The following is a 27,682-nucleotide window of genomic DNA, read 5'->3' as shown; positions in this document are numbered from 1 at the left end:
CTTTATGCGCACCCTCTCCTGATTCAAGGCATCATCCTCACCAGGGTGGGCTCACTCCTTGCGAGACTTCTCTCCAGCCTCTCTTGCTTGCCAGGCTGGCCTGCTGGACCACAGGTTCTCTGTGCTCATCAATCCATCCCCAGCCCAGCCCGTCCCTGAAAGGCCATGGGGAGAGAACTGGGAGAAACCCAGGGCCCCAGGCTAGTTTTTCAGCCTGCTCCTGCCTAGGGGCAAAAAGTTTGAGGCTTTGTTCGTTCCCAATCAATAGTCCCCTTTGCTGCTTCCCCCTCCACCTCTGCACACTGGCTTCCAGGCAGGTACCGCTTTCCTGCTCAGAGACCAGAAGCAAAAGTGTAAGCCAGAACCAGTGTGTGGCTTCAGAGCGGTCTATGTGGAACCCTGTAGTCATTAGAAGGGGCAGTTCTTCTCCCTGCCCTTCTCCGCCCTCTAATAAACAGTCTGTAGACCCAATTCCTGCATTTCTCATTTTTATTTGACAGAAAAAGTTGCTCTTGCTGTACAGATTTTAAAAAACCAAAATGCCTTTAAGAAATGTGAAGAAAAGTTGGGGGGAAGGGGCCACAATCTCACTGGGGGGCAGTAAGGGCCAACTAATTTTAACTCCTGCCCCTTTCCATAACATACAAGTTCCCAAGTCCCAAATCATCACCTCCCCCTCTTCCCTGAACTCAGGAGTAAAGGGGGGACAGTGCCACCCAGGCCCTTTTTGACTCAAGAATGAAGGAATCCTGAACTCTATTTCCTCCTCCAGCAACTCCCATTCTTACTCCCACCCACCCCCAACCCCCCCCAAAACATGTGAACCAGAAAAACTCACAGATTAACATTTCACAGGAACCAAGAAAAAAAAAGGGGGGGTAGAGAAAGAAGGGAACCCCCTCAAAATGCTGCCAGGGTTCGGAGGGGACAAGCACCCCCACACACACACACAGCTGTTGGGGAGAAAGGGGGCACTCCCTGTGGCTCCAGAACTTGGGGTGTGGTGGGATTCCCCCAAAAAAACACTCATGGAGACCTGCAACAGAGAAGAATGCCATTAATGCAGAGGTCTCAGGCAGTCAGAGCTCTCAGAAAAAAAAGGCTCAGTCCTGGAGCACAATGAAACACACCTGGAGGAGCGGTGCCGCACTGGGCGGGGGCTAGGTGTCTCCCTCCTGCGCTTGTGGCCTGGGGAGCGGCTGTCCCCACGCTGACCTCTCCGGGAACCATGCTCACTGCTGCTGCTCCTGCAACACACGACATCAGATCACATACACACCCCAATCTCTTGCATCTTTAAGCCTGAAAACTTTTTTTTGCAGATGTTGACCAAATTGGGCTGGCTATTGGCAAGAACACACTAGTGGCCCTACCTCTGTTGGTCCTGTGGTGAGGGCTGGGGCGAGGGGTGTTGGCGCTCGGCAGGTGAATAGCTAAGGGACCTTGAGTCCCGGAGGGAGTCTATTGGCTTCCTGGGGCTGCGGGACCTAAAGAGCAGAGAAGGTCCCCATAGTGCCACATTCTTCCAAACCCACCAGCCAGCACTCAGGACCGCCCCCCAGGTCTTGACCACCAAACCTCATACCACACAGGGCCAGCCTCAGACCCACCTTTGTCTGCTCACTCACCCATCCGCCCGTATACCATCCACTGAGTGCCCCAGTGGGCAGGGCATGGGGATGGGACGGTGGGGGACACAAAGGTAAAGACAGTGCCTGCCCTTGGAGGGGCTCAGTCTGGTGATGAAGGAAGGCCAAGAGGCACGCTCAGCCTCATGTGTGGGAAGCAGCCCCACAGGGACTGATATAGGTAGATCTGGGGACTCAGGGGAGGGAGATGAAGGGAAGGGGCAGGGTAGTCTTCTCGAAGGTGCTGTTTGAGCGGAGTCTTGCAGAACGAGGAGTTCACCAGGCGGACAAGGGAATTCCAGGCAGAAGGAACAGCATGTCCAAAGGCATGGGGTTCTCCTTAGACTGCAAGGCGCTGGGAGTGGCTGGAGCAGAGGGCATGTGTGGGGGCGGGCAGGAGAGGAGAACACAGGGCAGGCAAGGCCAGTTGGTGGAGAGCCTCACACGCCATTCCCGCAGAGATGGGGCTTTATCCTGTAGGCCACAGGGCGTCCCAGAAGGATTTGTGGAGTGGAGGGAAGTAACCAGATGTGCGTTTTAGAAAGATCCCTCTGGCTACATGTGGAAGAGAATGGCGTGGAGGCAGGGAGACAGGGAAGAGGCTGTGGACAGAGTCAGGAGAATATGACGGTGGCCAGACCAGAGCCCTGGCAATAGCAATGGGGAGACTTAAAAGCTAGAATCCCTGGGACCAGGGACCAGGCTGCATGTCAGGGGCAAGAGAAGGAACCTAGGACTCCCCAGTTTTGGCTGGGGCACCCATTTGGATGGCGCAGCCCTTGTCAGAACAAGGTACAAGAGTTATGTGGGGAGAAGAGATTCTGACTCCTCCCATACAACCAGACACCAGAGTCCCTATGAGACACCCAGCAGGGATCTCTCACTTCCAGGGTCACATCCCACCCCTACCATCTCAAGCAAGGTAGCACTCACCTCCGCTCGCCAGGGGGTGGCTTCTTGGGACTTGCAGGTTTGGGCAAGGCCTGAGGGTCAGGCTTAGCAGGGGAAGGAGAGGATGTAGAAGAGGAAGAGGAGGAGGAGGAGGAGGAAGAAGAGGAGGAGGAAGAGGAGGAGGAAGAGGAAGAGGACGAAGATGAGGAAGAGGAGGAGGAAGAGCTGGAACTGGAGCTGCTATCACGCCTCTTCCTCTTGGCTGGGGTTGGTTCCTGAGGTCGTCCCTCTCGTTCAGTCTCTTTTGGGGCTGGGGGAGGAGTAGGGACCCTGTAGGAAGAGTATAATGTCACAAGGAGAGACAAGCTGCCCCAACCCCAACCCTACCTTCCAAGACCGGGAGGAAGGGCAGTGGGGGAGGGGGGCTTGAGAAAGGTCCTGGGAACTCTCCCAGCCAAAGCCAGAGAGCCAGTGACCCAGTGAGCATATTCTCTGGAGAGCAGTGGCCCCAAGCTGACCCAACCTCTGCTAACATAAGCAATAGGCTGGGGGTCCACAGCACAAGGGATCAAGGTTAAACCTCAAGAATGTCCCTGATGAAGGAATACAGCCCCTGGGCTCAGGTGTGGGTGCAAAGCTGGGTGGTCTCCTTCCTTGGAGAGCCAGCTTGGGTAGGCTCCTGTGTGTGTGTGCGCTGGCTGGGGGAGGAGCTGTCCTGCCTGGAGGCAGGAAGAGGGATGGGATGACCTCTGAAGATCCTTCCAGCCCAGGGAGTTCCTCTTGAGGTCTAACTGCCATCCCTCCTGCTGTAAAATTAAGTCCATTTCCTCTAGTTCTGTCCTCTGTAGAGATGGAAAACTTATCATTATCCTCTAGAGAATTAACCTTTGGAGATTTTTCTGTCCCATTCCACCCTCCAACACCCCCACCCCACATTCTCTCTATTCCCAGCTTAATGGTCAGGTCCCCATACCACCTAAATAAGCCAAGAACCCCCTGGTTAGGGCGTTCCCTTCCCCATCCCGACCCATCCTTTACAAAACCTTCCCCTTGGAAAAGTTCTTAAAGCCAAGTCCCCTTACCTCTTCAGTGCCACCTCGGGTTGAAGGGGAAGGATAGAGCCCTCCGAGTCACTAGAACTGGAGCCAGAGGAGGAGGAGGAGGAGGAGGATGACGACGATGACGAGGAGGAACTAGATGAGGAGGAGGAGGAGGAACTCCGCCGCTCCTTTGCTGGCTGCAGGGCCCCCGTAGAGGCAGGTGGTTCCCCCCCCTCAGGGTGGGACCCCCCAGGGGCAGGGACAGAGAGCATGCCATTGTGGTCACCAGCAGAGGATGTGGTCTTTGCCACCGACCCAGAAGAGAGGGACTGAGATCCTGCTACAGTGGTCGTTGGGGCAAGCAAAGATCGGGATTGGTCAGAAAGAGCAGATGGCACAGGGGACCTAGGCCGATCCTGAGCTGGAGGGAGAACAGACTGTGAGGGAGGAGCCTGAACCATTCTAGAAACCGGAGAGGGAACCCGCTCAGAGGTCATTCTAGACTGGCTTGGGGCAGCTGGTGGGGTTCTGGAGCCTGGGCCTCCCGGTGGGGTTCTAGACCTGGCTCGGTCAAGGAGCGGTGGTGAGGTTCTGCCACTAATGCGCTCATAGGCAGAGAGGGGCACCCTGGGGCTGGTGAGGTTTGCACCAGACAAAGCTGGAGCCATTCTAGCACTGGTGAGGCTTGCAGGGGCCAAGGATGGCGGGGTTCTTGAGCTGGCAATATTCACAGGAGCTGTGGCATGTGTAGATCTAGGACCCACCAGGTTTGCAGGGGTTGGTGCCTGGGGTGTTCTGGAGCTGGATGGATAGTTTGCAGCGTTTGGGGGTGTGCCAGAGCCTGAGAGACTCAATGCTGCCAATGCCGCTGGGGTTCTGGCTCCTGGTAGGTTCACAGCTGGAGCTGTAGGGGTGCGCGGGTCAGCGAGGTTCACAGCAGATGGTGTGACTGCTGTTCTGGGGCTGGTCAAGTTCATGGCTGCTGCTGCAGCTGGTGTTCTCGAGTCAGCCAGGTTCACTGCTGTTGGTATGGCAGGTGTCCTGGCACTGGCCAGGTTCATGGCTGCTGCAGAGGCTGCAGGAATCCTACTGGCAAGGCTGGCAGCTGGGGCTGTTCTGAGACTCATGAGAGGCACTGGAGCAGGAACCTGGGACATTCTTGCAGCAAGGCCTGCAGCAGACATGGATGGAGGTGGCCGAGCAGTGCCAAGACTGATGGCTGTCAGGGCAAGTGCAATTCTAGACTGAGCATGATTTTCTGGCACAGATGTTCTAGGGTGATCAGGAATTCGGGGACCTGGACCATCCATCATGGAGCCACCAGCTTGCTGCAGAACAGACATGGGTGTTCTAGAGCTGCCAAGGGGTTCAAGCATTCCAGGAGATCTACAGCGGTCAAGAGGAGTTGGTGACATGCTAGGACGACTGAAGCAACTCATTCTGGAGCTATTGAGTGCCACTGGAGGTGTCCGAGAACCAGAATGATTCCTTGTTGCAGGAGGAGTAGCAGAACGTGAACGATCAGAACTACTTCCAGATACGGATCGTCTACGGATGGCTGGAGGAGATCTTGTTAGGGACCGTTTGCCCCGAGTCATTCGTGGAGTACGAGATCTAGAACGGCGGCGGACAAGCGATGAACGACTTCGAGAGCGTTTGCGTGGCAAAAGTGGGGTTCGAGACCTAGAGCGACGCCGAATAGCTGGAGGTGTTCGAGACCTAGATCTGCGGCGTGTCACTGGAGAGGTTCGAGAGCGGGACCTCCTTCGAGTTATTGGACTGGTGCGAGATCGAGATCTCCTGCGGGTGACTGGTGATGTTCTAGATCTGGATCTTCTGCGAGTGATGGGAGAAGTTCTGCTTCGAGATCGCCTCCTCATTACTGGTGGAGTCCTAGATCTAGATCTTCTGCGAGTCACTGGTGGTGTTCTAGAACGGGAACGCCGGCGAGCTGGTGTTCTGGATCTTGAACGCCGGCGGGTTACTGGTGGTGTTCTGGACCTGGATCGCCTTCGACTCACTGGGGATGCTCTTGAGCGAGATCTTCTTCGAGTCACTGATGTCCTAGATCTTGATCTTCTCCGACTGACTGGTGAAGTACGTGACCTGGACCTACGTCGGCTGACCAGGGGTGTTCTGGACCTGGATCGCCGATGAGTGGGAGACCTGGAACGCTTCCATGGGGCTGGTGATGTGCGTGAGCGGGAACGCTTCCGACTGGTTGGAGGTGTCCGAGAGCGCCCCCTTCGACGTCGAGAGGAGGTTCGTGAACTCTCTTGCCGGGCAGGAGACCTTGAGTGGTAACCAGAGCCTCCTCTACGCCTACGAGTAACCCGAGACCTTGAACGGCTCCGCTGTCTTCTTCGAGAGGTTGACTGAGAAGATCCAGACCTATCTCGACGTCGGGTTGTTCTGGTTTTCTCCCTCCTTGACCGGGAACGGGACCTCTGGAGCCCACGAGGCTTTGGTGAAGGAGAACGACCTCTCCTTGAAGTTGTCTTAGTGCGGGGGGATGAAGCTGAACGCCGCCGGCGTGAAGATCTTGACTTTTCAGCTGGCTCTGGGGAGGACACTGAAGGACTTCGTCGGCGTCGTGGGGGAGTTCTAGAACGTGTCTCTGGTGAGGAAGATGCAGAACGACTTCTACGGGAGAGTCTGGTCTTCCTAGCCCTCTCCGATGATCTAGAGCTGTGACGACGAGGTGGGGTGCGAGACTTAGTTTTGGGCGGTGGTGATGACCTAGAGCTTCTTCTAGCCATTCTGGATTTGGGAGGATGTTCTGGAGAAGACTCAGAACTGCTGCTTCCTTCAGGAGAAGGACCTCTACCTTTGCTTGATGAACCTGATCTGCTTCGTCTAGGAAGGGCCCGAGGGGCAGGAGCCTTGGGTTCAGGAGAGGAATCAGAACCACTCTGTGCCCTAGATGCTGCTCTTGGCTTATCTTTAACTTCAGGGGATGAGCCAGACCTACTGAGCTGAGGAGAAGGTCGGGATTTGCCATCAACCTCTGGAGATGATCCAGAACGACTCCTTTGTCTAAGTGACATTCGTGTTTTAACTTTAGCATCTGGAGAAGAGTCTGAATCACTTCTTTCCTGAGTGGATGCACTGGGTTTCTCATCAAGTTCTTGAGAAGATCCAGATCGACTTCTCTGCCCAAGAGGAGACCTACCCAAAGTCTTTTGTTCAACTGATGACTCTGACCCACTTCTTTCTCTCTGGGGGGTAATACACTTGAGTTCTGGGGATGATGGAGAACGACTCCTTGGCCTAGGAGTCTGAGGCAAAGCTTTTGATTCTGGAGAAGAATCACATTCACTTCTCCCCCTGGATGGTGTTCTGGGTATGTCTTTCATTCCAGGAGAGGATCCAGATAAGCTGTGCCTTGAGGGAGTCCCAGACCCATCTCTAAGTCCTGGGGAAGACCCAGACCTGCTTCTCCTTGAGGGGGTTCTGGGTAAATCATCTTTCAGTTCAGGAGAAGATGCAGAACTACTTCTTTCCCTTGAGGGTGTTCTAGGTATAGCATCAAGTACTGGCGAAGAGAGAGTCTGATTTGAGGACATTCCTGCTTTGCCCACTGCATCCGGGGATAACTCAGAACTGCTGCGTCTGGAGGACCTCAATTGTTCTTTCATGTCTAGAGATGGATCTGTCTCCAACTGACTAGGAAAAGGTTCATTCAAACCTTTAACCTCAGCAGAAAATCCAGTATTTATTTCTGCAACAGGGCCTGAGTTTCTAAATTCTAAAGGTGACTCATAGTTATTCTCCCTGGGAGGGGTGTTAGACAGTTCTTTATGTTCTGGAGAATAATGTGGCCCACTCCAAGTTGACGCCACTGCAGGGAGTTCTGCTTCCAAAGAAGCCTGCAACAACTGGCTTTGGTCAAGAGTCAAAGACACAGCAGTCCTTTCTTCTTTTTCAGAAGATGATTCAAAGTTACTTCCAGCCATTTCTTTGAGTTCTGGAGAAACATGGGACAAGACCTGGTTTGAGGACACTTCAGATTTGTCAGCTACCTCCATTAATTCCTCATCTTGGCTTGGTTTAGCTGATGGACTACTTTGGTCTTTTGTATCTGGAGATGACCCAACACCACCTCTTTCCTTTGAAGAGGTTCTAGGTGTATCTTTGAGTACTGGTGAGGACTCAGGTCTATTCTGTACTGGAGGAGGACTCAATTTGTCACTTAGTATAGATGATGCAGTATTATCTTCCTGAAGGAGTAAGTCTGTTTGTTTTGATTCAGGAGAAGGCTCCAATCTACTCTGCCCCAGAAGAGATTTACAGTCCACTGCCGGATATGGGGAAGAGTCAGATTGGGATCTGTTCTGTTCAGGAGACATTCCAGATTTCAGCCGAGGACTCACTGACAATTTGCTTCTATCTTGTGTTGTTGGAGATCTGGGTACAGGCTCAGTGACAGGAGAAGAGGGCCTGGATTGACCACCCTTAGGAGGTGTTTGAGATTTGCTCTTCAGAGACAGAGTGTCATAGTGATTCTGTCTCCTTTCTGGACTTGAAGTGTCAGATCTAGAATCTAGTGAAGTGAGAGATTGTCCTTCCTGCTGCAGAGATGAAGTGCCAAAATAGCTCTCTCCTGGTAGTGTGCTAGACTTTAGTCCTGAACAGACTGAGAAAGACCCAGAACAACTTTGTGCTGATGAATCTTTAGACATCTCTTGGGAACCTGGTGACTTTGATCCAGAAAGATTGTGGCCTGGTGAAGTTTGAGGCTGTACTTTGGGGCTTGGCGAAGTAGACCCTGAGTGACTTTGTCTTGGTGGTGTTCCAGGTTTCACTTTGGTATCTGGTGAGGAGGACCTAGAATGGCTGTGTCTTTGTAACAATATAGATTCCACCTTGGAGCGAGGAGACTCTGATCTGTCTTGCCTTGGTGGTGTATTAGATGTCACCCTACCAGGACTTGGAGAAGATGAACCAGAACGGCTCTGGATTGGTGATTTTACTGCTTTTACTTTGGGTTGTGGAGATGACGACCCAGACCGGCTCCGTCTTGGAGATGTGCTCGATTTCACTGCAGAAGGTGAGGACACAGAGCAGCTTTGTCTCAAAGGGGTCCTAGACTTCACCTCAGGGTCAGGTGATGTTTCAGAACAGCTCTGTCTTTGTGGTGTTGCAGACTGTTCATTTGCCTGAGGACTTGTTACAGATCCTTGCCTTGGTGGTGTTCCAGATTTCCCTTCAGGTTGAGATGAACCAGAATGACTTCGTTTTGATGGTGTTTTAGATTTCTGATTAGGTGAAGAACCAGAGCGACTTCGTCTTGGTGGTGGTGTTTGAGATTTAGCTTTAGATTGGGATGATCCAGAGCGGCTACGCCTAGGTGGTGTCTGAGACTTTTGTTTAGGACACGGAGAGGATCCAGAAAGGCTTCGTCTCAAAGACAAGCGAGATTTTGCTTTGGATCGTGGAGAGGAGAGAGACCTGCTCCGCCTTGAAGAAACATGGAATTTTTTCATTTCTGGGCTTGAGTTGGACCTGCTCCTTCTCTGGGATGTTCTGGATTTATTCTTCCGCTCTGATGAGCCAGACCTGCCTCTCCTTTGTGGTGTTCTAGAATGAGATCTTCCCCGTCTAACTAGACTTCTACTACGGGATCTTCGTCTTGCTGGAGTTCTAGACCTAGATCTCCCTCGTCTTGCTGGTGTCCTAGATCGAGATTTTCCTCGCCTGGCTGAGGTTCTAGAGCGAGACCTGGCACGCCTGGCTGGGGTCCTAGAGGAAGACCTGCCACGCCTGGCTGGGGTTCTAGAGCGAGACCTGCCGCTTCTCCTAGCTGGTGATCTGCTACGAGACCTCCGTCGTACTGAACGGGTCCTAGATCTGCGCCTAGCCGGTGTTCTAGACCGAGATCTGCCCCTCCTGGCTGGTGTTCTAGACCGAGATCTACGCCTGTTTGGTGTTCTGGATCGTGATCTACGCCTCGTGGGTGTTCTAGAGCGAGATCTGCCGCGTCTGGCTGGTGTTCTAGAACGAGATCTGCCCCTAGCAGCTGGAGATCTGGAGTGTGACCTTCCTCGCCTTGCTGATCTAGATCTGCCTCTTCTCTGGGTATTTCTGCTCCTGGACCAGCCTGGTCGCTGAGGTGACCTAGATCGGCCACGTCGCTGGGGACTTCTAGATCGCCCCCACCTCTGTACAGACCGGGACCTATGCCACTGAGGGGACCGGGATCGAGAATGACCTCGCTTAGTAGGGGTTCGAGACCGCGATCGCCCCCTCTTCGTGGTGGTAGGGCTAGGGGACCTCCCCATCCTACGAGGAGTGGGAGAATGTGACTTATCCCGCTTTCCTCTGCCATGTGAGCGACTCTTCGATGCGGGAGAAGAAGAAATCTCTCGGTGGGACCCTGGAGCTGGTGTGGGTTTAGGACTTTCAGGGGAAGAGCTGGCATGCCGAGAAACTTTGGTAGGTTGAGGGGATGGTGGGGAGCTCTCTGAAGATGATTGGGGAGGTTTCTCAGGAGACTTAGGTGGTAATCGACCCCGGGTTGGGGAAGCCTCAGATGGGGGGTTCACTGGCTCCTGACTTATGGGGGTTTTTGCAAGGGGTTGTGGGGAGCTGCCATGTTGCTCAGCAAGGAGCAGAGTGGGAGCAGATGGTTCTGGGCCTGTGCTGCTCCTTTCCGGAGAGGGGCTAGCTCGAACTGTAGATTTCTAAGGATGGGAGGGGGAAAAAAAAAGCAGGAATAGGGATATGTAAGCACTAAAACTTTTTATCACCCGTAAGATTCCAACACCCTTTCCAGAGGAATTTTTCTGCATGCCCCATTATACCAAACTGGTCCTTTTTCCCATGACAAGCCATCACATTTATTCAGTAACAAGAGGCCATTTAACATAAAAAACATTGGGGGAAAACATGAAGATATGGACAGTCTGTGACCTCAAGGGTCATATAATATAGAGACAGGATGCAAACAACACAGTACATTTTACAGAAAAGAGCCATTATAAAATGTTGTAAACATAGAAAAAAAGTATTTTTAAGTGGAAAGATAAAGCAGTTCACTAAAGTGGTGGACTCTGACTTTATCCTTAAAAAATAACTATTAAGTAAAAGAAAAAAGGCAAAGATTTGAGGACTTATATAAATAAACACTGGGATGGAGCACAGGAAAAGACAGAGAACATGGAAAATGGATAGGAGAGCTAAGAATTTAGCAAAACAGCAATTAAAATATAATAGTTGAAGCAAGAAAACATTAGGGTTTGCATTAGAATAGCAAGTATAAAAGCACAGGTACTGAAAAATAAACACTCCAGAATAGTGTTTTCAGATTGCAGGTAGCAACCCAGTAGTGGGTTCAAACATTTTAGTTAGCCACAACCAGCATTTAATGAGAGAAAATATTAGAGGAATCTAAGTAGTAATACCAAATATGAAGAAACTTTCGAGTTCTATATACATAAACAGGATGATAATGCAAAAACTATATTAAGTGAAGTTTGAAAACCACAATTCTAAAGGATTTGCAAATATAAAAGAAAATCTGATAACAAGACAGAAATACAGGGGAAAAAGAAAAACCAAGTGAATTCACCCAGCCAGTGTGGCTTAATGGTTGAACTTATACCTATGAATCAAGAGGTCCTGGTCAGGGCACATGCCTGGGTTACAGGCGAAGCAGCCAATTGATGTCTCTCTTTCATTATGTTTCTTTCTCTCTCTCTCCCTCCCTTTCTCTAAATTAAAAAACATATTTAAAAAAAACACCCAAATTCATTTATCTCAATAAGTTCTTACTTTTCTTCATGCAAACACCTAAGTCCATATCCCTATAACCCCACAAACATTCATTAACTCATGAACATACCTCCTCCTTCTTGTCTTTGTCTTCATAAGGGCTACTAGGCTGTTTTGTAGAGGGTTCTGGGCTGCTTGGATGCCCTGTGTTGTTGGTACCTGGTTCTCTGGAAGGTGCATCTCCCTCCCCTCTACGCCCTGAAGCAGGGGAAAGACTTTGCCCTGTCAAGGCAGTTGTATGGGTTTTTGTTGCAGCACTTCGAGACCTGAGGGAGGTAATTGAGGATTGGGGAGAGAAAGAAAATCAGTTCAGGGGAGTACAGAAAACCCCCTCCCCAGCTCCCATCCACCTTTCCTGACTGTATACAACCCTCTTCCAAGTAAACCTTCTCTTATTCATAAGATTCAAATCACTCACTGAAGTTCAAGTCCAATTCACTTTGTTGGTCCTTCTCTTCCCAACACGATCCCAAAAAATGTTCTCCCTCTACCCCTTTGTTCACCTCCCACAAACCTCCCAAAACCCTCCACCCAGCCATTCCCTACCCACTTCATTCACAACTCACCTCTGAGCCCACCTCCTTCAGGAAGCCTTCCCCGATTAAGGAAGCCAGGGCAAGGATTCCTTCCTCCCCCAGACACCACGAACAAACCACCAACCCCCCCTATTCTGGCAGTCCATATACATCAGAACAAAACAAAAAAATAACAAAATAAACAAAACAAAAATAAACCAAAAAAAAAAAAAAAAAAAAGAGAAGGGGAAATGTATATGTCTGTCCATCCTGTTGCTTTAGCCTGTCAGCTCCTACAGGGCAGGGACCGTGTCTTCCGAATGGTCTGTGCAGCGCCTAGCACACCGTGGGCGCTCAATAAATATTAAATTAATTAACCCACAAGTCCCTCTCCCTCCCTTCCTCCTGGACCACCCCTTACCGACTGCGGGAAGTATCAGAAGAGGAGGCAGAGTCAGCAGAAGTTGAATGGTGGGCCCGGCGGCTCTTGGGGACTGGTGTTGTACTTCGAGACCTGAAGGAAGACCACCACCCATAACTCAGGTACTGTCACACCTGTACTGGTTTCCCCTCATTCATCCCTCAACCCTTTAAAAAAAAAAATATATATATATATATATATATATATATATATATATATATATATATATATTTCTTTATTGGTTTCAGAGAGAAAGGGAGAAGGAGAGAGAGATAGAAACATCAATGATGAGAGAGAATCATTGATTGCCTGCCTCCTGCACACACCCCACTGGAGATTGAGCCCGCAACCCAGGCATGTGCCCTTGGCTGGAATCGAACCTGGGACCCCTCAGTCCGCAGGCTGACGCTCTATCCACTGAGCCAACCCTCAACCCTTTATCAGTCAGGTACATGACATATTCTACCCTAACCCCTTAGGCAGCATTCATCTACTTGCTAAGCAAATTCTCCTCCAATTCACTCACCGCTTCCGCTTCTTGTCCTTAGATTTACGTTTGCTCTTTGGAGTGGGAGACCTAGGAATTAAATTAAAATTATTAAAAGTAATAATCACATTTAAAAAATGAAATGAAAAGAATTAGGGAGTTATTGAAAAAACAAGGAATTGAGCTTTATTTCAAGAAAAAAGCCCCACAGAAAGCAAGCAAGGCCATCAAGCAATGGCTCACTGCTCTGCATGCCACTATGTCCCCTATGCCCCAAAGAGCTCTTACCTATGCTTCCGTTTCTTGGATTCAGACTCTGACCTGTTGGGGGGGGAGGGGGGGGGATAAAACATAAACCATTAACTATAACTGAACTCATTAAGCCTCTCAAATCATTCCATGTACTCCCACCTCATACCTGTGCTTCTTCTTCTTAGAGCTCTTCTTCCTCTCTCGTCGAGGAGAGCTGCTCTCTGACCTGCTAAAGATGAGTTCAGAAACAAGGTCATTCTGCTTGGCTCCTTCCCTAGCTCTCCCACTTATAACACCCCGCCCCGCCCCGCCCCCCGCCCGCCACTAAAGGCTTCTAAAGCACCGAACAACTCCAACAGCATTAATGTCCCAGACCTAAGCCCAGGACTTATTAAAATAAAAAACATAAGTACCTCCTCCTTATATCAACAAACATCAAAGTGAAAATCTCAGAAATCCAAAATGCTGTTGGCCAGTTCTTAATTGATAAAGCTACAGAATCAACCCTTTCCACTAAAGAAGCATATACATTCCTTCTCCCAGCTGAAATCTGAATGGTAACTCCCTCTTCCCTGAGATAACTCTCTCCTGCTTTCTAGAAGCAAGAATTCTCTATAGACAGAGAAAGGTACATATACAGGTTGATTGGGGAGAAAAAAATGCAAGCATGACAGAACTAATCCTCTTGTTTACTACAGTAACTTTCCAACTAACTTACCGTCCTCTATCTTTCTTCTTTTTCTTCTTCTTTTGCTTTGGGGTTGGTGAACGAGAACTACTGGACTCCCGAACAAGGCTGGGGGAAAATGAAAAGGAAGGATGGGTGTTAAGACAAATTTTCTCAAGATATTTCAACTTCAAAAGAACAAAATCCAAAGAGTTTGGGAAGAAACAGTCCACCAAAATAAATAAATAAATAAAATAAAGCAGAGTACTTAGAATTAGGGAGAGAAGCTGACACTGGTTTCTTGGACTTATGTACCTGTAAGGTTTAGGAGGCTCGGGAACTGGTTGTTTGGCTTCTCGAGCACGACGCTGAGGATCAAAAGAGCTCCCATCCACATAGGAATCACTGATGCCAAAGGCAGCACGGAGTCGCTCATTCTTTTTCTCATTCAATTCTGCCAACTGGTGAGTCTCAGTTACCCTAGAGGGAAAAAATAGCAAAGGTGTGAAGGACACAATCATTTTTACAGAATTATAGGCAGGAGCCAAACAGGATTAGAGAAAAGGAAGACAAAACAGAAAGTACAATGTAAGAAGAGAGGACAGAAGGAGCAGTATATAGTCCAGAGGAAATCAAAGGAGAATGAAACACTCACGCTGGTCTCTGCCCTGGGGTCTCCTCCTTGCCTCCAGGGTTCACATCCTTCTCCAGCAACATGAGTCGAAAGGTCGCCACTTTTTCCTGAATTTGCTGTTCCTCGTACCTGGAGAACAAATCCCTTCTGGGTTAAAGCTTGAGTAGACACTTTCCCCAGTCCCAGGTTTACAGTTTCCTCATTCCCAACAGGGTCCTTTCCCTCTCCATGCACACATAGAACTTTGCACTCACTGTCACCCAAAGCACCCTTTTCTTAAGTCCTTCTGATCTTCTCCCTGTCATCTTCCTTCCACTTACTACACCCTCTAGAACAGTGGATTTTAAACATGCTACACTCAGGCCAAGAGAATAAAGTTAAACAGGCAGAGTTTCAGGTGCTCCTCCCCAACTTCGACAAGAACAGGTCTTTCATTTCCTAGGATTACAAAATAAGGTGCATTGTATAAAAGGGGCGCCACTGCTGAAGTTTGAAAACCACTGCTCTAAAAGGTTTTCTCCCTGAATGTGCTCCTTTCCCAAAATTTCACTTCTTATCCAACCCATGATCCTCTCTTATCCAGCCAGGTATTCCAGTTCCTGTTTTCCTGCCTTTGCTACTTTCCAAGGCCTAAATCCTTAAATACATTTACCTTCGTCTTCTCTATCAATAACAACACTGGTCAACTTATCTAGATCTTCTCTTGCCTGTTTTCTGCATTCCCACCTCTCCCTTAAAGCACATTTTTCCCCCTCAATGGCCCCCTTTCCCCATGTGCCTCTGTCTAAATCAGGCTCCCTTAGATGTCCCAGACAGTTTCCTCATCTCCCACTCTGAACTGTCCCTTAACTCCTTTCAAGGTGCTAGTTCCTTTACCTCCACCCCTCCTACAACTCCCCTCCAGGCCTCTTTCAACAACTCCTAAGCTACCTACACCCCACCTAACTCCCCCAGCTCTGTACTCATTCAGTGCTTGGCTCTCCCCCAGCCCTCCCCTCACCCCTGCTCTTCCATCATCTCCTCCAGCTCGAGGCATCGCAGCTCCACTCGCCGCTTGCGCTCGTGGTCCAGGATGTCAGGATTAGGCCGCTTCACCAGGGCAGCCTCCAGGCGCCGCAGTTCCTCCTCTCCCTTGTAGTCAGGCCGCTCACCCCGACGGCCCCGAACCAGGGACAGGTTGCGCTGGACGTAGCCGTTGGTGCCGCTGCCCCGGGGCGTCGGCAGCCCGATCCCGTTGTACATGGCCCCGTGCCCGGGGGGAGTGGGGCACCACCGCTCCTGAGGGGGAGCGGGGAAACACGGGTCAGGCCCCTGGCCCCAAGCTAACCACTTACCACCACCCAAATCCCTGCTCTCCTTCATCCCTATTACAACATGTACATACACACTAAACAACCTTTAGCTGCATAATCTTCCTCGTCTCCTAACAAAACCTTCCTTCCCACAATGCTTTCTTTCCACCAACTCATAGCCCAGCTCTTACAGCATTTTCCTTCAATGTGCAAGAGCCATTCCTACTTGCACCTAGATTTTCTTTTTTCTACCCTAAGCAAACAAAGATCCTTTCAAATTTCTCCATACTGTCCCTTTATTCTCTCTTTTGGCCCCAATACACACAAGTGGTGCCTCCACCAACTACTCTAACTCCTAACCTCTGGTTACTGACAGAGGCCTCCAAACTGGCACAACAAACACTTACGAGCCTACAGCTCAAGTTCAAAGACTTCCAAGAACTGACCTAAGGATTTCAGACTACCTTGTTATTAATACAAAATGGACTAAACAGCCCCTAGATATCTAAACAGGTAGACCAACTGAGTAAGAGAAATCAAAAGTATCCTGTGCAGCCTCAAACCCAGATTAAAGGCCAACATGCATGTCAGAAACTCATAAACCTTGGAAACAAACTTCATACTTTACTTCCCAGGGGCCATTTCCTTGATGCCAAATATTTATACCTCCTCTCAACTACCCCAATACCTTATTCCTTCAACTACCTTCCTATAGGATTTCTCACGATTTGCAGCTCATCCAAGTCTCCCTAACACCTATTAATTACCTGTTTCCAGTTCAATGCTCTAAATACATCAAACCAGCCTCCTCTGTTTCAACTGTTCCCATACCTTCTCTATTCTTTGTCTTATAATGAAAAACAACCCCTTTATAGTTCACTATCACTATGTGAAACTGCCGGCTTTCCCTACCAGTCTCCTGTATCTCACTTCCTAGTTTTTCTCTTCCAGCCCTGCCTTATCTCTCTCACATTGCTATCCCATGCCTCCCACCAGGTCCTATCCTCTCAACTAGTCCCAACCTCAACATGACTCTAACGAGCCCTCAAGCCCCAGTTTTCCTTGTTAGATTTCTTGGCTACACATAGTCTATTCCTTTCTCATATTGTATATACTCTATTTCTTTCTCCAACTTATCCTGACCAAGATAACTTCACAAAATATAAATGTGTTAGGAAAACTACCCAAGGAACAAAGTGGATAGATTAGTGAAAGAGGGAAAAGAGACTGAATTAAATAAAAGGGAAGGCTATGTTATTTAAAATTCCAGAATAAAGAAGCATCATACAAATGCCTGGGAAAATGTATTAAAGCAATTAAAAAAAAAAAGAGGTATGGTGAGATGTTGAATGGAAGGGAGATAGCCCAAACTCTAGAACAGCTTGGGAACCCCCTTCTCTCCCGCCCCCCAATTCTAAGGCTGGGTCCCTGCCCATCTCAGTAGCAGACTCAATAAGAAATTGAAAACAAAAAAGGTAACTATACCAGGTAAAGGGAATGACAGATGAGGCTAAGTCTAGGAAAGGCAATAATGACAAAGAAATGAAAAACTATAGCACAAGAAATCAGTTTCTCTACCTTCCAAACCTCACTTTCACTTTTTCCAATACCAATCCCCCCCACTCTAAACCTAGGTCCTTCTTTGCCTCTCTATACCCCATCTAATTTTTCCCTTGCAGAATGCTTCTGACCTGCAATTAATTCTTCAGTTTAACCATTCACCCACACTTCCATACCACCTCACACAATAATCCTCCCGCTCCCTAGGGAGGTTAAACCAGTATCTGCTAAGCAAAGGATATTAAGTCACAACAAACTGGAGAACTTGTAGAGAATGAGCCAAAAAAAGGAAAAGGAAAAACAACAACCCACAGCATCCAAAACATTAAAAGGAAGGACCGACCAGGGACACATTAACAACACATCACCAAAACCGGATAACTTTATAAAATAGGGATTCTTAAACTGGGGTCCATGGACTTTTGAGGGATTATAAATGCAAAAGTTACCCAAGCTAAAGGCAGAAAATAAAAGCTGCAAAGGAATGCAAAAGAGAATTTTTTCTATTGGGAAATTATCACGACGCTGAACTAATGAGATAAAAGGCAGTCCTGAAATCCAGTATTAAGGTATCCAAGAAACGAAAGGCACCAAACAGGATGGAAGGGGGAACGTTCCGGAATATGGACATACGTAAGCAAAGCAAGCACAGCACTAGGGCACTGTATAGCTGAGTTGACACTATGAAAGCCAGAAAGCCTAAAATATTAGCTCCGAGACCTAAGCCTACACACTGAAGATGGAAGGCGAAACAGACTCTCTTCGAATTTTTGATCCAAAAGATATCTTAAGATAAGCGTGACTGGAGACCAAGGCTCAGAAGCGTTATGTGCCAAATAATGCCTGAGAGAGTCCAGCGTTTTCTTCCGAAGGCTCCAACAGCCAGCCTCCTCCCTAACTTTAACACAACTTTTGGGGAGACGATGGAAAAAAACCTAAATTTTATAAAAGCACACGGTCTGCCTTTACATACCCACGTTGAGTATTTTTTTTTAAGATTTGGGGCTTTTCTCTTCCTAATACTTTCAGGGCGAACAGTAAGGAGTCCGAACGATCTAAACCTCCGCGGCTTGTAGTTCAAGGCTTTCTCTGCACTGAGAAGCCAAGGCTTATTTTCGGACTTGAGAGATGGGGGAGGGGGAAGGGAGGAGGGGATGGAAGAGGGAGGAGGGGGGGAGGGGGCTGCGTGGCGCCCCAAAGTCTGGGAGGCTCCTAGCCGACCACAGGCCCAGGAAGGATGGGGAAGCCCGAGTGGAGCGGGGAAATGATCCCGGGGCAGGCCCTGGTCGCCGCCGCCTCCTCCCCGCCAAGAAAGGGCAGCTACACAAGGAACCTCCTCGGCCGCACGCGTGGGGGAGACGATAAGCCGAGCCGCGCGCTCGCGCGCTCCCCCCTTCTCGCCGAGAGCGCGCGCGCGCTTGAATGCAATCGGCGGGCGCGCGCCGTTGCCATGGGGGAGGGGGAATAGGGTGAAAACCCGCGCGCGACAGAAACCGCGCGAAGGGGGAGGGGAGGCAGGCGAGCGAGGGCGTCCGCGCGAGCTAGGGGAGGCGAGCGCGCGTGCGCGCGGCGGCCTAGACCGTTCTCCGCGCGCTTTGGCCTCAAGCCGGGGCCGCCGCCCCTCCCCCACCCGGCTCGCGCGCTCCCTCACCCTCTCACCCGCCGCCGCCGCCGCCGCCCGCTGCTTCCTAGGGGAAGAGGTGCTACCGCTGCTCCAGCTCCCGAGTCTCTAGGGGCTTGAAGCCGCCGCCTCGCCGGTTCGCCCGCCTCAGTCGACACTGACGCCTCCTCGCTTCCTCAAGGGCCGCAGCGGGCTCCGACTGCGCCACTCGCACCCCGCCTGGGCCGCGCTGCACGTCAGCACGACTAAATGCGTCAGCACGCAGCCGCGGGCGTCGCAGTACCCGCCGGATGCCGTAGTACGCACCGCGGCATGATGCGCAGGCGCCCAAACCCAACCGGAAGTGTAGTTTCTTAGTCCCGAGGGCTGTTCAATTACGTAGCCGAAGAACTACGAGTCCCGTTGGCCAGTGCGATGACGGGCTAGGGAGGGGCAACGTATTACGAAGGGGAGAACACAGGGGCTAGTGCCCACATCTAGAGACGCTGGAATGTTCCACGGACTCCGAGTTCGACCGAGAGCATTCTGGGAGTTGTGGTTCTAGCGTAGCCCGGAACCCGTTTGTAGTTTCGGCCCTGGGCATGGCCGCCATTTTGTCTCCCCAAGTTGGAAAGCGATGGCCCCGAGTGCAGAGACCCTGCTGCTTCTCTGTGACCGGGGGCTTCCTGGGTCGCTGGCACTGGCGCTGCCGCACTCGGCCTTGCGACCGCACCTGGGGAAAATCTCCTCAGACCTGAGCCTGCGGGCTCCCACGGAACCACAGGGCCCAGCTCCAGGCCCAGGACCTGAGGCAAAAGCCCATCCAGCTCGCAGCTTTCACGTTGCAGAAAAGCAGAATCGGGTCCTCTATCCCCGGAAATAATTTTCTTTTAGCTCCAGGTGAAGCGTCCAGGCAACAATGTGATATACAAACAAAGCAGGGCAAAGACGTTCCAAACACCCCTAAATTTTTCCCACCTTTACAGAATGTCTCCTGTTAATTTAAGCACATTTTCCTTTTGAGCCTGAGATCCTGCCAGTCTGAGAGCAGAGTTGAAAGAAGCTGAACTTCTCAGCCAGGCCAACATGTGTCACCAGATGCCACTCACTTGCCCATCAACCTTGGGCTCACACTCAGTGGTCTTGATCCTTGGGGTGAGAGGCTGCCTCGCACCTTCAACAATGCCCAGCACATGGTAGTTATTTCATGACAGTCGTTTTGAATTGGAGGAATTGTATTTGATATTGCTAAGTATTCTTGTTAACCTGCCCTTGTAAGGATAAACTCACCTCAGACACTAGAACTGCGGGACCCACCGTTTTCTGCAGGAGCTTCAGTGCCCAAGAGCTGGTGTAGCTGCCTCCTTGAATTCGGACACCTCGCATACTGCTTCCATGAGCTGGACCCACCAATGGAATACCTTATGACAAAGTTCACTACCACCAAGCTAATAATGACAAAAGCCCCAAATTGGGAGTATGGAAAGAGGAAAAACTATTCAAGAGAATAGTTTGCAAACTCAGGAAATGAAGCCTCGGGTGGAAACCTAAAGTACGCCCCCAGGGACAAAGTGGGGTGTACTTTGGGTTTCTATAAGAGGCATTTATATATATACACCAGTAGCCCGGTGCACAAAATTCGTGCACATTAAAAGGGAATTAATTAGCGAAAATATTTTAATATTGCTATTTGCCCTTTCTCTATAATAGAAGTGTGAGAGATGAAAGGAAATTAGTAAAATGTATATGAAAATAATATATAAATGCATTAATAAATAAACAGTAACAAAAGGATATAACAACAACAGAGGCATGATATAAAAATGACAAAAACATGATCTAAAAACAACAGTGGCCCTAACCGGTTTGGCTCAGTGGATAGAGCATCAGCCTGCGGACTGAAAGGTCCCAGGTTCGATTCTGGTCAAGGGCATGTACCTTGGTTGCAGGCACATCCCCAGTAGGAGGTGTGCAGGAGACAGCTGATCAATGTTTCTCTCTCATCGATGTTTCTAACTCTCTATTCCTCTCCCTTCCTCTCTGTAAAAAAATCAATAAAATATATTTTTTAAAAAACAACAGTGATGCAAACAATGACTGATAAAGTGATTAAACTTATTCTAATATCTCCCTGTACACCACATTAAGAGTGAAAACACTTTCAGAGTGCTTGACTAATTTCCCTTGTGCTGAAGTATTTAGAACTTTAACTTTAATGTCACATGCTCTTCGAACTCGAGAGAAAGCAACATATAACTGACCATGTGTGAAAACGGGTTCAGGTAGAAATATTCTTACTCTGTCTAGAGTTTGTCCTTGTGATTTATTAATAGTCATCACAAATGCTGGCATCAGGGGAAACTGTCACTGAATCAATTTAAATGTGAGGCCAGTGTCAGATGGGGACAAATCAATTCTTGAAATCAGAACAACCTCTCCCTCTGCAGATCCTGTTAATACTTCAGCTTTGACAATGTTAGGTCACAACCTTTTGATAATAAATCTGGTACAAAGACCCCATTTACTATTAAGATTTCTCAATAGCATGATGATTGCACCCACTTTCAATTTTAATTTATGACACAGCATTCCCAAAGGAGTAATACTATTAAGAAATTTGATGGGAAATTTTTCCTTTTCAGCATCATCTGTGGAATCAATGGAATCATCACTCAAATATGTGTGAAAATCTCCATTGAGTATATCCAAAATTTTTTTCATTTCCTTTTTGAACGTGCTCATTTTTTGGACAAAGAATTGCATGCTCAGATATAGTTTTAATATTATCTATAGATATAGTATTTCCAAAGGTAGCTTCAATAATAAATCCATTACAAATCATTTCACAGGGGATTTCAATAATATCCATTCCTAAAATGAAAACTGTTATCAAATTTGCCATCTCCAAGTTTTACTAACCATCCACTATAAGCAGAATCCTCTGATCTCATATTTGTTGTAAGAGACAACTTTCTGAAACATCCCCAAACACTGAGTACTTTAAACTCATTGTACTATGGCTGAACGCATAGCATGCGGTACAATACTGAGACTTTGTTGAAGATCCCCTCCAAGAAGGAGAACTTTCCCACCAAATATAACATTTAATTTTCTCTTAGTAATCTGTCTATGGCGTTTATAGCATGACTGGATGCCATGGTGCATTCATTAATAATGAGAAGTTGGGCCTTTTTAATAGTTTTAGCAACTTCACTGTTTATATTGAGTCTAGAAGTTGAAGTTTCATTTAGTGGAATGGGTAATTTATATTGGAAATGAAAGGTCCTTCCACTGAAAAGTAAATGTGCAACAATTCCTGTAGACTCTGTGGGGAAAACAGTACCACCACGACCTCTAAAATAATGTATTAAAACTTTATAAAGATACGCCTCCACGCTCCGAGGGCTGGTTCCTGCCTCAAACCTCGCCCTCCCAGGAAACAGCTCAGGGAAGGTGCAGCCGTTTCCAAGACAACCCCTGCAGGACTGACTTCCTTGTAGTTGGTCAAGCCTCTGGTCGTAATGTTACACCCAGGGTTTTTATATAAATAGAAGATGTGTATAGCCTATATAATAAAATGGTAATATGCAAATTGACCCCCCATCACGCCATCACAAGATGGCTGCGCCCACAGAGGAGGCAGGGTTCCCATAACAGAAGATGGCTGTGCCCACAGCAGAGGCGGGGTCCCCATAATGAGCCATAACAAGTGATCAGCAGGAACCTGAGGCTGTGTGGCTGCCAGGCTGGGGTGGGGGACCTGAGGCCGTGCTCCCGGCCCAGCAGGGCTTGACATGGGACCTGAGGCCACGCCTCCCACCTGGTGGGGCTTGAATGGGAACCTCAGGCCATTCCCCCAGCCCCGGTGCTGGGCTGGGGGACCTGAGGCTGGCACCGGGCCGGTGACCCTGAGACTGCATGCCCCCACCCAGCAGGGCTTGATGGGGGACCTGAGGCTGCACAACCCCGCTTGGCAGGGCTTGACATGGATGGGGCCAGCCAGGTCTGGATCTCACCCAATGGGGGTGGGGCCGGCTGGGTCTGTGTTTCGCGTGATTTTGAGATGCATGCGGGTGGATGGGGACTTGACTCTGGGTCCCTCGGCATGCCCCAGACTCTGACAGGAGGAATATTTTCATATACATTTTATTAATTTTCTTTCATCTCTAACACTTCTATTATAGAGAAAGGGCAAATAGCAATATTAAAATGTTTCCTCTAGCCCTGACTGATTTGGCTCAGTGGATAGAGCTTTGGCCTGTGGACTCAAGGGTCCTGGGTTCAATTCTGGTCGGGGGCATGTACCTTGGTTGCGGGCACGTGCCCAGTGGGGAGTGTGCAGGAGGCAGCTGATCGATGTTTCTCTCTGGTTGATGTTTCTGACTCTCTGTCCCTCTCCATTCCTCTCTGTAAAAAATCAAAAAAATATATAAAAAAATAAAATAAAATAAAATGTTTCCTCTAATTAATTCCCTTTTAATGTGCACGAATTTCGTGCACCAGGCCACTAGTGTGTGTGTGTGTGTGTGTGTGTGTGTATAATATTTTTAATTGATTTTAGAGAGAGAAAGGGAGGAGAGAGAGATGAAAAAATCAATGAGAAAGAAATATGAATCTGGCATGCCCCTTACTGGTGATACAGTCTGTAACCCAGCTTGTGCCCTGACCTGGAATGGAACCTGCAATGGTGCGCAACCAACTGAGCCCACCCCTGCCTGGAGAGGCTGCTTTTTATACATTTTATTTAATTTATTGATTTTTAGAGAAAGGAAGGGGGGAGAGAAAAACATCCATTATTGTTCCACTTATTTATGCATTCATTGGCTGATACTTATATGTTCCCTGACCAGAGACCAAATCACACCTTGACATGTTGGGTCATGCTCTAACCAACTGAGCTCCATAGTCCACTTTTTAAAAATATATATATTTTATTGATTTTTTTTTTTTTTACAGAGAGGAAGGGAGAGGGATAGAGAGTTAGAAACATCAATGAGAGAGAAACATCAATCAGCTGCCTCCTGCACACCCCTTACTGGGGATGTGCCCGCAACCAAGGTACATGCTCTTGACCGGAATTGAACCAAGGACCCTTCAGTCTGCAGACCTACGTGCCAAACCAATTAGGACCATAGTCCACTTTTTATAGAGAAAGCTCCTGCCCTGTTCCCTGATTGGCCCATTTTATGCAAATGAGGAGCTCAAATTTGCATAGTCTGACTGGTCCAAATAGCACTCTCCTGATTGGTTAGAATCACATGTTCTGATTGGTCATTATGGAGTTGCTCTGATTGGTCCATAAATATGCAAATGAAGAAATAGCAGTGCAGCTCTTAGCTCATTGGTTAAAAGACAATACCAGAAACTCCTATAAGGGTTTGTGTTAGGAGAACAGTACAGAAGTCTAAAGGTTCAGTTTGTAGCTTTTCCCTAAAATGCAGTGTGCATGACAGGCCTCTGTCAACAATGGCAACTAGACTTTAGTTATCAGATTGTGCCCACTTAACTACGATTCCTTCCTGGCAGATATATTGTGGTTTTTATGTGTTGTTGTTTTTTTTAATATATCCATAGTGGCAGAGCCTTTGTCTTTCTGCACCTAAGCTGGTATTTCTGAAGTTGAAGGTATAGGATGGTGGTTTTTTGGACCATACCACCTCCAATGAGACCCTTTCTTGTAACCAAATTCCCAGTGGTATTCTTCTTTATATTTACTAAATATTTTATGCTGAATTCTGTATGTGAATCAGTGCATTTAATGCTCTTGACAACCCCATGGGGTAGGTATTATTCTCCTTTTCCTATGGGAACAACAATGAATTCCCTTATATATCCACAGAACAGTGTTCAAAATCAGGAAAGTAACCCTGAAATGATACTATTATCTACAGACCTTATTGAGGTGTTATCAATTGTCCTGATAATATTCTTTATAGCAAAAGAAAATTCAAAATCATACAAGGTTTGCATTTGTTTTTTAAACTCCTTTAATCTGAAATAGTTCCTAGCTATTATAATCATTGTCATTTTGTTTTTGTTTTTTTCTTTGTTGTTGTTGTTGTTTTGACATTGTCATTTTGAAGAGTACAGGCCATTTATTTTATAGAATATCCCTCAGTTTCAGTTTCATCATACTTAGATTTAGGCTATTCACTTTTTTAGGCAGGAAGAGTACGGAAGTGATGCTGAGCTCTCGGTGTATAATATGAAGAGGTATATATTGCCCAATAGTTTCATTACTGCCAAGGCTGACTTTGATTGATCAACCAGGTTTCCTCTGCTATAAAACTTCTAGTTGATGCTTTGTAGTTGTTTTTTAAAAGTTTAGTGGAGCCCTAGCCAGTTTGGCTCATTGGATAGAGTGTGGGCCTACAGACTGAAGGGTCCCAGGTTCGATTCCAGTCAAGGACACATGCCCGGGTTGCAGGCTCAATCCCCAGGAAGGGGCATGCAGAAGGCAGCCAATCAATGATTCTCTCTCATCATTGCTGTTTCTATCTCTCTCTCCCTCTCCCTTCCTCTCTGAAATAAACAAAAATTAAAAGTAAATAAATAAATAAACACCACTCAAAGAGGATCACTATTAACATAAAAAAAAGTGTTTAGTGGAAAATGTATTTAGAAACCAAGATCTGGGTACTAAGTGTACTTATAGTTATTGTGGTGCCCTCTTGGAGGATAGAGCTGGGAAATCAATGAAATGTATACATCAGTGAGTTTATACTGATATCTCCAATTCCAGTGTAATGCTATAAGGTTCATTCTATCTCCCCTCTCCATATATCTTTCTTTCTTTTTTTATCCTCACCTGAGATATTTATCCATTGATTGATTTTTAGAGAGAGGGAAAGACGGAAATATCAATGTGAGAGAAATACATCAATTGATTGCCTCCTGTACATACCCTGACCAGAGCCTAGGCTGGGGAGGAGCCTGCAACCGTGGTATGCGCTCTTGACTGGAATCGAACCCTGGACCCTTTGGTCCACAGGCCGATGCTCTATCCACTGAGCCAAACAGGCTAGGGTTCCATATTTTTAAAAAAATATTTTAAAATTGAGTTTTATTTTTTATTTATTTTTTATTTTTGTTTAGCAGTTCATATTTCTTTTATTATCTGTATTATTGTTAGCGTGTCCTATGCCCTGTACATATTGAGGGTATGTCTCCCCCTTGAGGGCTGCAGCTATAGCTACACCCTGTATTAATGCTGGACTTACATCAGCACACTATTTTATAAAATCATTTATAGTTCCCGTTCTGCGAATCAGCCTTAATAAAGCCTGACAGGCATTATTAGCATTTTCAAAAGCCAGTTGTTTAATTAGGATATCGGCTGCCTCTTCATTAGTGATTACTCTCTTGACTGCCTGTATGAGGCAAGAAAAGAAATCCTGATACGGTCCCTCGACCTTCTGTTTAACCTCTGTAAAGGGGGTTGTTTTTCCTACTGTACAAGGTAGGGATTTCCAAAACCAGTTGCTGCCTAAGAGTAATTGTCACTGACGAAAGCTTGAAATAACCTGTATTCACAGGGGGGTATTCGCATTGCTGCATGTCATAATTGGGACCTCTTGCAACAATTCAACAAGGAACAAGGCAGCCCGCAAATGCTGAAAATGTGATTCATGAACCATAACTAGCAGGCTGTTCTCCGTATCGTCGCATTATTTGATCCTGCGTAAACTTCACAAATGCATCATCTTGTTCTGCAAGGTTTGTGTTCAGTATTTCTTCATACTCTTCTCGAACTTTTTCTTCCCGTTCTTTCCACAAGCGTTCACAGATCATCCCACCCTGCCTTAGGGTGAATAAGGGCTGTTCTTTCTTTAAAGGTGAGGATGTTCCCTGACCAGTTTGGCTCAGTGGATAGAGCGTTGGCCTGCGGACTGAAAGGTCCCAGGTTCAATTCCAGTCAGGGGCATGTGCCTTGGCTGTGGGCACATCCCCAGTAGAAGGTGTGTAGGAGGCAGCTGATCCATGTTTCTCTCTCATCGATGTTTCTGACTCTCTGTCCCTCTCCCTTCTTCTCTGTAAAAAATCAATAAAATATATATATATATATTAAAAAAGGTGAGGATGTTGCAGATGAAGTCCCTGGCCAAGCCGGTGCACGGAGGAGAAATGGATGCGGCTGTGCATCCGAGCTACAACATGGAACCGTTTGTTGAAAACAAATTTCTAAATGTCTTCTCTTCTGCATGCGTTTATAGTCTTGTTTTACGCTGTGCAGAATTTGTTCTGTGGTGAGGCGGGACGAGACGTCGCCCAAGGGGGACGGCTGCATTCGGAGGTGCTTCAGCCGCGAGGTGGCGGCGGCGGAGGTGGGCGCTGACAATGGCGCACATCGCCGCCGCTTCCGGGCCGCCGGGCTCAGCAGCGGGTGGAAATCCAGAGTCCTTTTCAGATGGCCCCGCACGCCATGGCCCGGGCTCGGGCGGGTGGAGAGGGGGACGGGAGGGGAGGGGGCGGGAACGGGGGAGAGCGGGGACTCCAAGAGCGGCTGACCCGCGGGCTCCAGAGCAGACAGGCGTGCGGGGAGGCCTCCGCCCCCGCGGCAGGGGCAGGGGCAGGGGCCGGGGCCGGGGCCGGCGGGGTGAAAGCGGGAGGGGCGGTGTCGCCAGCTCACAGCAGCCGCATCAGGGGGGCTCTCCCGCCTCCTCTGGCGCCGATCCCCCGGGAGAGGCTGCGGGCGCCCCCGCCGGTCGAGCTCTGCGCGGAATCCGGCTCCCTTCGGCAGTCAGTGGATGCCAGCCCCGTGGGGTGTGAGCCTGGAATGTGGCCGGCTAGCTCAGTGGGTAGAGCACGAGACTCTTAATCTCATGGTGGTGGGTTCGTGGCCCACGCTGGGTGCCAGATGTTGGGGTCCAGCCCCAGCAGGTCCAGGGGTTCCCAAAGGTGTGGATGGATGGAGTCGGCGAA

General features: G+C 48.5%; 2 protein-coding genes and 1 pseudogene across 4 annotated transcripts; all 3 read right to left on the bottom strand.

Annotated features, from left to right (window-relative positions):
* Positions 1-471: 471 nt before the first annotated feature.
* On the bottom strand, positions 472-11,519 carry LOC139009149 (serine/arginine repetitive matrix protein 2-like). 3 transcript variants are annotated; one of them, XM_070413202.1, is made up of 6 exons: positions 11,403-11,519; positions 3,602-10,242; positions 2,562-2,849; positions 1,374-1,487; positions 1,131-1,247; positions 472-1,036 (listed from the first exon to the last, which is right to left on the bottom strand). In XM_070413202.1, exons 2-6 carry the CDS (start codon positions 9,838-9,840, stop codon positions 1,027-1,029), a joined length of 6,768 nt encoding a protein of 2,255 aa, XP_070269303.1. In that variant the 5' UTR covers positions 9,841-10,242; positions 11,403-11,519; the 3' UTR covers positions 472-1,026. The 3 variants fall into 3 exon arrangements, with proteins under 3 accessions (XP_070269303.1, XP_070269305.1, XP_070269304.1); XM_070413204.1 differs by lacking the exon at positions 11,403-11,519 and adding an exon at positions 3,267-3,361 and having other exon boundaries at positions 3,602-3,691; XM_070413203.1 differs by lacking the exons at positions 3,602-10,242; positions 11,403-11,519 and adding an exon at positions 3,267-3,581.
* Positions 11,511-19,010, bottom strand: LOC139009150 (serine/arginine repetitive matrix protein 2-like). Its single transcript, XM_070413206.1, has 11 exons — positions 18,820-19,010; positions 15,309-15,586; positions 14,330-14,437; positions 13,990-14,154; positions 13,726-13,803; positions 13,174-13,236; positions 13,044-13,076; positions 12,795-12,845; positions 12,269-12,361; positions 11,899-12,183; positions 11,511-11,598 (listed from the first exon to the last, which is right to left on the bottom strand). The coding sequence occupies exons 2-10, from the start codon at positions 15,548-15,550 to the stop codon at positions 12,141-12,143; spliced, it is 876 nt and encodes a 291-aa protein (XP_070269307.1). The 5' UTR covers positions 15,551-15,586; positions 18,820-19,010; the 3' UTR covers positions 11,511-11,598; positions 11,899-12,140.
* Positions 19,011-26,386: 7,376 nt separating this feature from the next.
* LOC139008274 (akirin-2-like) lies at positions 26,387-27,184 on the bottom strand (annotated as a pseudogene).
* Between the last annotated feature and the right edge of the window lie 498 nt (positions 27,185-27,682).

Source organism: Myotis yumanensis, unplaced genomic scaffold (genome assembly GCF_028538775.1).
Source record: "Myotis yumanensis isolate MYYU_CA2020_CCGP unplaced genomic scaffold, mMyoYum1.0.hap1 SCAF_4, whole genome shotgun sequence".
NCBI classification, from domain to species: Eukaryota; Metazoa; Chordata; class Mammalia; order Chiroptera; family Vespertilionidae; genus Myotis; species Myotis yumanensis.
Note: the sequence above shows the minus strand (reverse complement) of the source record. Positions and strands in the feature narration are given on the sequence as shown.